This window comes from Dendrobates tinctorius, unplaced genomic scaffold (assembly GCF_039654945.1).
Source record: "Dendrobates tinctorius isolate UK_male_01 unplaced genomic scaffold, ASM3965494v1 ptg000036l, whole genome shotgun sequence".
Lineage (NCBI taxonomy): Eukaryota > Metazoa > Chordata > Amphibia > Anura > Dendrobatidae > Dendrobates > Dendrobates tinctorius.
This window is the reverse complement of record NW_027361704.1, coordinates 12,692,399-12,705,114: the sequence shown is the minus strand read 5'-3', so window position 1 is coordinate 12,705,114 and position 12,716 is coordinate 12,692,399. Positions and strand designations below refer to the sequence as shown.

The following is a 12,716-nucleotide window of genomic DNA, read 5'->3' as shown; positions in this document are numbered from 1 at the left end:
GAATCTAGGCTGTTATGATGAGTCACCGAAGGAGGAAAAAACAAAATACCAGGTAAGTCCAGAAAAACCAGAAAGGTTGGCAGCTATCGGATTACAGACCCCTGAACCTATCCACAACAACTAGCAGTAGCCGTGGGGGGTTCCTACGGTGCCCTAGACCCCTCGATCACAGCCGGAGAACTATATAGCCTAAAGACAGAAAGGGGAAAAACTAAACTGCCCCAGAGCAGACCCCAAAGCAATAGGCAGCCCCCAACATATAATGACGGTGAAGCAAGATGAAAACACTAACACAGATAGAAAGATAGGTTGAGCAAATGATGGGGCCCAAGCTAACTACATAGGACAGGATAGGAAAGCTGCTGTCTGCCATCTGCAAAAACCCTATCAAAATGAGCCAACCGACTGATAGGAAAAACAGGCCCTGAAGTCGCTAGGCTTCAAAAGACTATATCAGCACTCAGGTATATTCTGAAGACAGAGCAAAAGATCAACAGATCAGAGACAAAAATGGAATTCACCTCACCCCCGGCCGGGGATGGCAGAACTCCCAAAAAACAAGGCAAAACAAAAACAAAACTGAAGATTACAAAGCAGAGCAGAAAAACTTAGCTTTGAGATGCAGGAATCAGACTGGTCTCCAAGAATCCAGCAGGAAAATCACCAGCCAGGAAGAAGGGCGTCGGCTTCCTTATATCCAGTCCTCAATTCCAGCCACCCAGTCATCATCTAGCTGCCCAGGTGTTTGGTAATCAGCCTCACCACCTTCCTTCACCAGAGGAGGGAGTTCATCAGACCTCAGTGGTGAAGGGAAAAATGAACTCACAACACTAGGCCATCAGAAAGAACACCAACTCCATCACCATCATCAACCCTCTCTCAGTCCACCCTGTCCACCGCTAGTTCCACCATATGCAGCTCTCAAGTCCAGCTCACCCTCCCAGAGACTGAGTAGGTCAAGAAAGTACTCAGTCTCTCATCCGCGTACACTGGGTTTGAACGCCCACATTGCCAAACTAATCTCGTTAGAGATGATGCCCTATCGGTTGATGGAAAGCGCAGCTTTCCTCGAACTCATGGCCTATGCAGTACCACGCTATGACCTACCCAGTCGCCACTTCTTCTCTCACAAAGCCATCCCAGCCCTCCACCATCATGTGAAAGACCGCATTGTCCATGCACTGAAGCAGTCAGTGAGTGGAAAGGTGCACCTCACAACAGATGCATGGTCCAGTCGGCATGGCCAGAGATGTTACGTGTCCATCACTGCGCACTGGGTTAATGTGGTGGATGCAGGGTCCACAGGGGACACCGGTGGTGGGACAGTGCTGCCTAGCCCACGGTATAGGAAAAAGTTGGCTCTAGGCGTTCGACCCTCCTCCTCCTCCAGAAGCGAAAGCTCGTCCACAGAGCGCAGTCGTACGAGCACTCCATCTGCAGCTGGCACTGTTGCACACGAGGTGTCCCCCTATCGAGCAGCTAGTGGAAAGAGTCAGCAGGCTGTGTTGCAGATGATGTGTTTGGGCGACAGAAACACCGCGGAGGTGCTGGCCAAGTACTTTCAGTGACAAACTGAGTCATGGCTGGGCAGTATACATCTTGAGGCAGGCAAGGTAGTTAGTGATAATGGCCGTAATTTTGTGGCAGCCATAGCCCTTTCAAAACTCAGCCACATACCTTGCTTGGCTCACACCTTGAACCTGGTGGTGCAGTGCTTCCTCACCAATTATCCGGAGTTAACAGCCCTGCTCCAGAAGGTGCGAAGACTGTTCGTGCACATCCGCCGGTCGCCTGTACACTCCATTCGTATGCAGAAGCTGCAGCGATTGCTCCACCTTCCCAACCACCGCCTCATTATCAACATTGCAACAAGTTGGAACTCCACCCTGCACATGGTTGAGCGGCTGTGCGAACAGAGGCAGGCCATAATGCATTTGTGGGAGGATACATGGCTAGGCACTTTGAGAGCAGACATGGAGTTGACAGGTGTGCAGTGGTCGAAGCTGAAAGACCTCTGTAAAGTCCTTCAGTGTTTTGAGGAATGCGCACGGCTGGTAAGCGCAGACGACGCCATCCTAAGCATGAGCATCCCACTTATGCGTCTGCTCATGCAAACTTTGACGCACCTTAAGGAGCAGGCGTCTGCAGCCAATGTTGACGAGGAGGAAGAGGAGGAGGGAATCCTTGATGACATTCAGCCATTGTCTGCTCAGGGACCTCTCCTGGACGAGGTGGAGGAAGAAGAGGAGGAGGAGGATGATGATGGGGATGATTACTTAGGGGAGGAGGATGCATCTCGTGGGGCAAGTGAAAATGTTGGCGTGGCAAGGTCTGGTACAGGGTTTGTGCGTGACTGGAGGCATGTGGATTTGCTAGAAAGTGCTCCTCCAACCAGCACTCGCACTGCATCATTGACACCGGGAACATTGGCCCACATGTCAGATTATGCCTTGCAGATCCTAAAAAGGGACCCCCACATTGCCAAAATGATGAACGATGACGACTACTGGTTGGCCAGCATCCTGCATCCACGCTATAAAGGCAAATTACAAAACATCATGCCACACGAGAACCTTGACCTAATATTGGCTAATAAACAAGCAACTCTGGTAAACCGGTTGATTGAGGCATTCCCAGCACACAGCAGCAGTGATGGTTCTCACATGAGCCGTACGGGCCGGGGGCAGCTTGGCAGAGGTGTTCGTGGTGCACACAGCAGAAGTGGCGTTGGAGACAGGGGTTTCATGACAATGTTGTGGACTGATTTTTCAAGTACCGCTCACACAACTGGTAATACTGCATCGATGGAAAGTGACAGGAGACAGCAGCTGTCAACTATGGTTACAAACTACTTTTCCTCCCATATCGATGTTCTCCCGCACAGGTCATTCCCCTTTGACTATTGGGCCGCTAAACTGGACACCTGGCCTGAATTGGCACAATATGCCTTACAGGAGCTCGCTTGCCCAGCTGCAAGTGTGCTATCGGAAAGAGTCTTCAGTGCAGCTGGATCAATCCTGACAGAAAAAAGGACCCGTCTGCCAACCCAAAATGTGGATGATCTAACCTTCATTAAAATGAACCATGCATGGGTTTCCAAGGATTTTGTCCCACCTTCCCCTGATGACACATAGGGTGACAGAAAAATTGCTTGCTTTGGTCCTCCTCTTCCTGGCACTTGAACAATTTCACCTTTTGCATCAGCTGAATGTCCAACATCAACATATGCCACTTTCTAAAACTCTGTAACTGTGCTGCCTCCCCCCCATGGCCGGGGTCACCACCTAGCGCACGAAACCGAGCGAGTGCCGTTGCCCTGGACATGTGGGTAGGCCGACTCTTGGGCGCGGGCACTGGCACAGTTTCCCTCATAGTGCAATCAAGTGTCTCTGACGGTGGTGGTGCACACCCGCCGTCAGACACACTGCCGTACTATGAGGGGCCCAGTGCCAGTACCGACGCCCACGAGTGGGACCCTACTTGCTTGGGCAGGGCCCAGCATTTGCAATCTTTACCTCTCCCTGCTCCTCCGCTGTGTAGTCTGGGCCGTCAAATCCATACTGGGCCTGACACCGTCTGAGCCTGCCTCCTGATCTATAGACATATATTTCGAATGTGTACACTATGCTATCCATACATGTTATCCGGGGATACGGTACCCTTTCTCACCTTTGTGCAATCACGTGTAATCCATACTGGGCCTGACACCGTCTGAGCCTGCCTCCTGATCTATACACACATATTTTGAATGTGTACACTATGCTATCCATACATGTTATCCGGGGATATGGTACCTTTTCTCACCTTTGTGCAATCACGTGTAATCCATACTGGGCCTGAGAACGGCTGGCGAGCTGTTAAGCAAGCTACAGCACCTGTGGTTTGCACACGTAAGTTTTTCATTTTTTCAGGAATGACGGTTAGGCCTAATTCCGGAACTGCGGTTGACCTGCACTTACTGGGAAATCATCGTTCGCGGGTAATAATTGTAATCCCAGAACCCCATCACTAACGTTGTTCAGCGGGTTATCTGCACCTGTAAGCGACAAACGCTGGCCTTTTCAGTGTAGCGCACATGCAGCCACGGACATGTAAGGGCATGACACACCAGTTATTGGCCAATCTCACGTGCCAGAGCCTTGCGTGTCCCTCTAGTAAGCCGGACTCGGACCACGGGGCAAGACGGAGTCTCGTTCGTTAACGGAATTAAGCTTGCAATGTGTGCATCTTTTTTGTGGCTGGATGGTTGAGGTTGCCCATGTTGAGTCAAATTACGCCGTAGGCTCCACTCCTGGTGGTGCCCTTCTGGACATTCCTTTAAGGTTCAGCTTTGCAACCATACTGCCCACGTAAAACAAACACTTTGCCTTCATGAACGCTGTTTGGAGGGTCGTGACTCGTGGGAATGACGCCGCCCAATAAGTTAACCTGCTAGAGAGATCCTTCGTTGCTCCCAAGCATGACATCACACTCCCTAGGAGGAAGGTAATGCCACTGTGGCGACCGTACTCCTGGAGGCGACACAAGTGCACTGATGCCCAGCCACTGCTCGATGAATCTGCTGGTACATTGACCCAGACCACTACATTCCCCTCGCACGCTACACGGCCTGAATCTGACCCTGATGAAACTCAGGTTACCCTTCCCATATACAGTTCCATCTTACACGGTGACGAAGAGGAAGCTGCAGATGAAAGTGCAGGTTCGGCACACCCGCCGTCAGACACACCACTGTACTATCAGGGGCCCTGTGTCAGTGCTGTCGCCCATGAGTGGGCCCCCCCTGCTTGCTCAGGATCACAGCACTTGCAAGGTTGAAATACTGTGCAGTGAGATGGAAGATGGGGACGATGAGGAGTCCAGACTAGTACAGGGATTCCTTAGCGAGGAAACTTATTTCATTGTTTTCAATGTTGGGACAGCAATTTTTGGGGAGCACTATACTCTGGAGAATGATAGATGGGGCCCACCATACACTGGAACATTCCAAAGGCGGACATCAGACACTGGAGCAGCATTTACAGGGCCCATTATACACTAGAGCATTAGAAATGGGGCCCATTATGTTTGGAGCATTATTTGGGCCCATAAGACAGTGGAGCTTCATCCATGGGGACCAACATATACTGTAGCATTATGTGGAGCTCATCATATACTGTTTCAAACATTATATGGGACCAATGATTCTGTATGGAGAAATAGATGGGCCTCGTCATGAGATGTAAAAAGTGAAGTATTTTTCATTGTACTATACCGCTATTTCTCTGCCGTATCATAGCATCATGAGTTATGGTATGTGTTAAAGGGGCGCTCTTTTGCCCAGGGCACATGAAAACCAGGAGCCAGCCCTACCCCCCCACAACTTTAGCCAAATAACCCCCATTTTTCAGTGTGTAACTAGTATTATGAAGTTAATTAAGGTTGACAAGCTTAAGTAGGAAGAATTGATGCTTTTGGCATTCAAATGGGCACTGTAGGTGTGTTTCCTGTCCTCCTCTCACTACCGACTTTAATTCCCCATTGACTTACATTGGGTTTCGTGTTTCGGTCGGACCCCCGACTTTTCCCTATAGTCGGCCGATTTTGCTCGACCCGACTTTTGGAAAAGTCAGGTTTCATGAAACGAAACTCGACCCTAAAAAAACAAAAGTCGCTTAACTCTAGTGTTCAGGTGGTTTTTTTCAAGCAATGGAGTGACTCCACCGTTAGTCTGAGGGCTTAGTTGCCTGCCTCTTTGATTATACACATGAGTGGAGTCTCTCGGTTGGTTGAGAATGTTCATAACTAGTTTGCAATTCATTTTGTTTTATGAAGAACCTGTTGTGATGTTCGAAACGTGTAAGGCGTGGGGGTCTTCTTCCCCTTTCTGTTTTTATTATGAAAATATGTGAATAAAGATTCCTGTGGATTTTATCAAGTCATCAGTGCCGGATCTTCCTTCTCTTCTTATGTTAGGGTTATGGCTTGTTCACTATCATCATAAGGAAAGGCCATGTGGTGCATATTTCCCAGCTTTATAAAAAAACAGCCTTCTCTAACCTTGTGCCAATAAACAGCAGCCATTGGTTTTTCTTAGCAGCTGCCTAGCACTATGAAAATAAAAATTGTGGAGGCCCACAAAGCAGGAGAAGGCTATAAGATAGAAAAGTGTTTTCAAGTTGCCCTTTCCTCAGTTCAAAATGTAATAAAGAAATGGAACAGTGGAGGCAAAGATAAGGTCTGGAAGACCAAGACTTTCAGAAGGATTTAGCAGACTCTCAAGTTGTGGTATATTGTTCTACTGTTCTGAGACTCCTGCACAAATATTGCCTTCATGGAAGAGTCATCAGAAGAAAACCTCTTCTGCGTCCTCACCATAAAATTCAGCATCAGAATTATGCAAAATAACATCTAAACCAGCCTGATGCATCTTGGAAACAAGTCATGTGGACCAATGAGGTTAAAATAGAACTCTTTGACCACAAAGATCAAATGTATAAGTAGAGAAAAAAGTGCACAGCATTTCACGAAAAGATGATCTCACCAACCATTAAGCATATTATTATTATTCATTTATATAGCACCATTGATTCCATGGTGCTGTACATGAGAAGGGGATATATACAAATTACAGATATCACTTACAGTAAACAAACTAACAATGGACTGATACAGAGGGGAGAGGACCCTGCCCTTTTGGGCTTACATTCCACAAGATGATGGGGAAGGAGACAGTAGGTTGGGAGGTTGCAGCTGCTCTGGTGTTGGTTGAGGCGGTAGCTACGGTAGTGCTGAGAAGGCAGCAGGGTCATTGCAGGCTGTAAGCTTTCCTGAAGAGATGGGTTTTCAAGTTCCGTCTGAAGGTTCCGAATGTGGTTGATTCATTCCAATGCCTTGATTAATCACATAAACATTTTTCATCATTCATTATAGTTTGACTGCTTTCACGACTATGTCTTGCTACACAAAATGTTTATTTTCATTTATATTACATACTAGCTGAAGAGCCTGGCGTTGCCTGGGCATAGTATCTAACTATGGTTAGTTATAACAAATTATAATGAATATGTATGTGTGTGTATGTATATATATATATATATATATATATATATATATATATATATATATATATATATATATATATATATATATATATATATATATATATATAAAGCTGAGTGTATAGCCCTGCCCACTCCGCATAGCCACCCTCACTCTAATATCCTGTCAGCCAGAGACACCGGACTGCTACTCCTAATATCCAACATCATCCTGTCAATGCCACCGGACTACTACCTCTAATATCCCACATCATCCCATCAAAGCCACCGGACAACTTCCCCTAATATCCCACATCATCCCATCAGCCAGAGCCACGGGACTAGTACCCCTAATATCCCACATCATCCCGTCAGCCAGAGCCACCCGACTACTACCACTAATATCCCACATCATCCCATCAGCCAGAGCCACCAGACTACTACCCCTATTATCCCACATCATCTCGTCAGTGCCACCGGACTACTACCTCTAATATCTCACATCATCCGGTCAGAGCCACTGGACAACTACCCTTAATATCCCACATCATGCCGTCAGCCAGAGCCACCGGACTACTACCCCTAATATCCCACATCATCCCATCAGCCAGAGCCACCAGACTGCTACCCCTATTATCCCACATCATCCCGTCAGTGCCATCGGACTACTACCACTAATATCTCACATCATCCCATAAGAGTCACTGGACAACTACCCCTAATATCCCATATCATCCCGTCAGAGCCACCGGACTACTACCCCTAATATCCCACAGCATCCTGTCAGCCAGAGCTACCGGACTACTACCACTAATATCCCACATCATCTCATCAGAGCCACTGGACAACTACCCCTAATATCCCATATAATCCCTTCAGAGCCACCGGACTACTACCCCTAATATTCCACATCATCCTGTCAGCCAGAGCTACCGGACTACTACCCCTATTATGCCGCATCATCCCATCAGCCTGGGGTCAGAACTAGAGCGCTGAATGGAACAGTCCTACCTTCCATACCGGGGATCCCTTTAAGAGAGGCCTGGGGTCAGAACCAGAGCGCTGAGTGGAACGGTCCTAACTTCCATACCGGGGATACCTTTAAGAAAGGCCTGGGGTCAGAATCAGAGCGCTGAGTGGATTTGCCCAGACTTGCATACCGATGATCCCTTTAATGGAAGCCTGGGGTCAGAATCAGAGCGCTGAGGGATTTGCCCTAACTTCTATATCGGAGATCCCTTTAAGAGAGGCCTGGGGACAGTACCAAAGCACACAGTGGAATTGCCCTCACTTCCATACTGGGGATCCTTTTAAGAGGGGCCTGAGGTCAGAACCAGAGCGCAGAGTAGATTTGCCCTCACTTCCATACCGGGGATCCCTTTAAGAGAGGCCTGGCATCAGAACCAGAGCGCTGAATGGATTTGCTCTCACTTCCATACTGGGGATTCCTTTAAGAGAGGCCTGGGGTCAGAGCCAGAGTGCAGAGTGGAACGGTCCTAGCTTCCATACTGAGGATCCCTTTAAAAGAGGCCTGGCATCAGAACAAGAGCGCTGGATGGATTTGCCCAGACTTGCATACCAATGATCCCTTTAATAGAAGCCTGGGGTCAGAATCAGAGCGCTGAATGGAATTGCGCTAACTTCCATACCAGTGATCCCTTTAAGAGATCCTGGGCTCAGAACCAGAGCACAGAGTGGATTTGCCCTAACTTCCATACCGGGGATCCCTTTAATAGGGGCCTGGGGTCAGAACCAGAGCGTAGAGTGGATTTTCCCTCACTTCCATACTGGGGATCCCTTTAAGAGAGGCCTGGCATCAGAACCAGAGCGCTGAATGGATTTGCTCTCACTTCCATACTGGGGATTCCTTTAAGAGAGGCCTGGGGTCAGAGCCAGAGTGCAGAGTGAAACGGTCCTAGCTTCCATACTGGGGATCCCTTTAAAAGAGGCCTGGCATCAGAACAAGAGCGCTGGATGGATTTGCCCTGACTTCCATACCGGGGATCCCTTTAAGAGGGAAGATGTGCCTATGGGACTATGGGATGAGGGATGTGTGATGGGTATATGGGCACGGGAGGGGGGTGATTCATTTCCGTCATGTGCTATCTGCTCATTTCTGGGGGGGGGGCAGACAATGGCTGGGAGCTCATGTTCCCAGGGATGCTAGATTTCTCCCACCCGGTCAGTGTCTGCTGAGGTGTTGTGGAGTGGGAAAACTGTTGCTCTTGGCAACCAATCATAGCTCAGCTTCTTTTAAACAGCTCTGGTGAAATGAAAGATGCTTAGTGATTGGGTGGGGCTATGTGGAGTGGACGTGGCTGATACACACATACTTACACACATACATTTATTTTTATATATATACTGTAGATATATTTATATTGGTGATACGGGCATGATCCTTTTAATGGAGGATCTCTAATAATGAGGATTATCCATACTTATACACTATTGGCTTTACTGCATGGTTCTTACCGAACTTCCTGTACCAGACAATACTTTCAGGATTCTGTAGGTGATTGGTCGTTTTATGCATATAGCGGTTCCTACCTTGGTGGCCGGGAACCTGCGATGGTGTACCACAACTATTGGCACATTCGTCTGTCATGTAGGGATTGATGGAGATAAATGGAAGTTGTATGACCAGTCTCTAAAAGATAAACCTGCCATTCTAGCTCTGCGTGTGTTATTTAATCTTTAAAGCAAACAAAGGTTTGTCACTTTGGGTACCGTTACACTTAGCGATGCACCAGCGATCCCGGCAACAATATGGATCGCTGGTGCATCGCTAAGTGGTCGCTAGTGAGCTGTCACACAGGCAGATCTCACCAGTGACATAGCAGGGGTCGGGGGTCGCTACTTACCTGTCAGGCGCAGGGATCCTGACGTCCTCCCACCCGCGTCCACTCGTCGCTCGTCGGCCCCACAGGAAGCCCAGCAGGAAGCGCCCGACGAGAAATGGTCCAGGACGTTCTTGCGCAACCAGCGATGAGCAGCGGGGGAGCCGGTCGGAGGTAAGTATCAGACATAGCGATATCGCTAGCAATATCGCTGCTACGTCACCAAATCGGTGATGTTACAGCGATATTGCTAGTGATATCGCTATGTGTAACGGGGGCTTTAGTTGGCTGCTTTTTCCTCCACATTTTGCCCTTCATGCCAGTACCGTTTATTTTTCCTACTACAATATATGCAATTGTAACGGTTTTGTTAGCAAGATCAAATTTTATAATCAGCAAATATGTTTTAGGGGCCTGCTTCCCTCTATAATAATTCCTAGAAGGATTTTCTTGTTTGCTCACTATCTCTGTAATCTTTGAATGGGTCCTGGAATTCCGTCAATTTTATCCTAAAGACCAAATGATGCACCATCTATTATTATAGGCACAGTCATGTGTCCAGTACTCATATTGGTGCCATATTAGATGAGTTTCTGAACACTGAAAAACTAGTGCAATAAAATTTGAGGTGTGATTCTTAGAACGTACTAAAAAGATTCATAAGCGACAGTGAAAAAATAGCAAATTGTAAATTTTCAAACTTGTGTTGCTTCAGCTGCATAACAAAATAGTGGCATCAAACTACTCACTACATCCCTAGATAAATATATTAGATGGTATAGTTTACAGAAAATACATTTTTGGGGATTTTTTGTTGCTCTTGAACCACATAGGCTCTGCAAATATGATAATCTATTCCAATTAGAGCCAAATTTCTATTCCAAAAATTAAATATTGCTCCTTCCGTTCCGAGCCCTGCCATTTGTACAATCAGAACTTTTTGACTGCATGTGGGGTATTGTCGCACTCGTAAAAAATTGGGTAACAAACTGTTGGGTCCACTTTTTAGTGTTACCTATTTCAAAAGTGAGAAATTTGGGGTTAAAGCAAGATTTTTGTGAAAAAATGAACTTTTTCAATATGATAACCTAATGTTATCAAATTCTGTGTCGTACCTGTGGGTTCAAAATGCTCACTATACCCCTGGATAAAATCCTTAAGGGGTGTAGTTTCCAAAATGGGATCATTGTGGCGGAGTTTCTTCTGTTTGGGCACCTTATGGGCCTTGCAAATGCGACATAGTTCCCGCCATCTCTTTTAGACAAATTTGTGTTCCAAAATTCAATTATTGCTCTTTCCGTTCTGTGCCCTGCCATTTGTCCAAACAGAACATTTTGACTACATTTGGGGTATCGCCATGCTCGTAAGAAAGTGGGTAACGAACTGTGGAGTCCACTATTTTGGTGCTACCTCTTGCATTTTCTTATCTCATTGTTCCTTTTCATTGTAATGTACTTAAGAATATTTTTTTTATTGCAGTCCATGTGGATTGAAAGAGCAACTTTTGTCACGGCCTACAGGTTACCTGGAATACTGCGCTGGTTTGAGGTTACATCAATGTCACATGTACGTTTAATATACTTTTGGCTTTCAGACATTTGTAGCTATTGAATACATTTTATTAAGAATATGGAGTTTTTTTCCAGACAACAATTAGTCCTCTTGAAAATGCTATTGAAACCATGTCAGCAACCAATGAGAAAATTCTGATGCTTATAAATCAATACCAGAGAGATGAAATTCTGCCAATTAACCCACTATCTATGTGCCTGAATGGAATTGTTGACCCAGCAGTCATGGGTGGCTTTTCTAAGTATGAAAAGGTAAGAAATTCTAAGTACTATAGAAATCTATATTTTTAAAATAAATGTTAGCAAAGTGTGTGTTTATTAAGACGCAGATGTTTTCTGAGATTACTTACCTGTAAGTCATGGGTGTTGTGGAGAATGGGGTCAGTGGGTGTTTTAATCACACATGGTAAGGGTAAAACAGTGTGGCAATACTTTATTGAACCACAGCACCCAATAGCAAACAGAACAATCCCAGAAATTACCTCAAAGATGGTGCACATTACAGGGTCTCACCCTTCCACTGACTCACCGGGATAATGGTAGATGTTACGTAAGAGCTCCCAGAGTTGCTAATTCCACCTGTGATATACACACAGAGAAGAGATATCGACAAGCGTAGGGAGATGACCGAGAGAGAACAGTTCATAGAGTCCGTACAAGGTCCAAAGCCAGTTGACAGGAGAGTCAACACGTGGATTTCCAACCATTTCTATGAAACCAGGTGACCAATGGGTCCCAAACCTGGCTTTCATCAAGCACATCCAAGGTGCAGCCATGATCACTGGATCAGATCTGCATCCTTCCAACCGAAGCCGAAAACCTCTAGGTTGATTCCTATAGAATCATAGATCCGTGTCCTTCGTAACGGTACCATGATGAATTGGCTGTAGTTCTCTCGTCCATTGAGTGTTTTGCAGAATGTCTAACTGGTAGCTCTGTTTGTTAACTGGTATATCAGTCTGCAAGCCTGTCTATTTCTGGTGGGTCAAGGAAACACCCAAATCCACAAGCCAATAAACAGATAAAAAGTAAATTCTTCTTGGTTTGCAAAAACATAGTCGTCTGGGTAATTAAGATATATTCTGGTTTCTTCACAGGTGTCTTGACAAAATATGAAAAGAAAGACATGTACTATATGAATATTATATTTATGAATGTAGTTATTAATGTATCTAAGTATATTTTTATGACAATTTTAAAAACCTAACAGCTGTGGACACTTTTGACACAATTCATTCCTAATCCCTTCATTTTAAAATCAACAGCATCCTGCTCCTAGTTTTAGA

General features: G+C 46.1%; 1 protein-coding gene across 1 annotated transcript in view; it reads left to right on the top strand.

Moving 5' to 3' along the window:
• Positions 1 to 12,716, top strand: part of DOCK2 (dedicator of cytokinesis 2) — a 1,017,649-nt gene that overhangs the window by 860,604 nt on the left and 144,329 nt on the right. The window contains exons 44-45 of the mRNA XM_073573729.1: positions 11,339 to 11,425; positions 11,506 to 11,682. Coding sequence (XP_073429830.1) covers positions 11,339 to 11,425; positions 11,506 to 11,682 — 264 coding nt within the window. The remainder of the gene's footprint in view (positions 1 to 11,338; positions 11,426 to 11,505; positions 11,683 to 12,716) is intronic.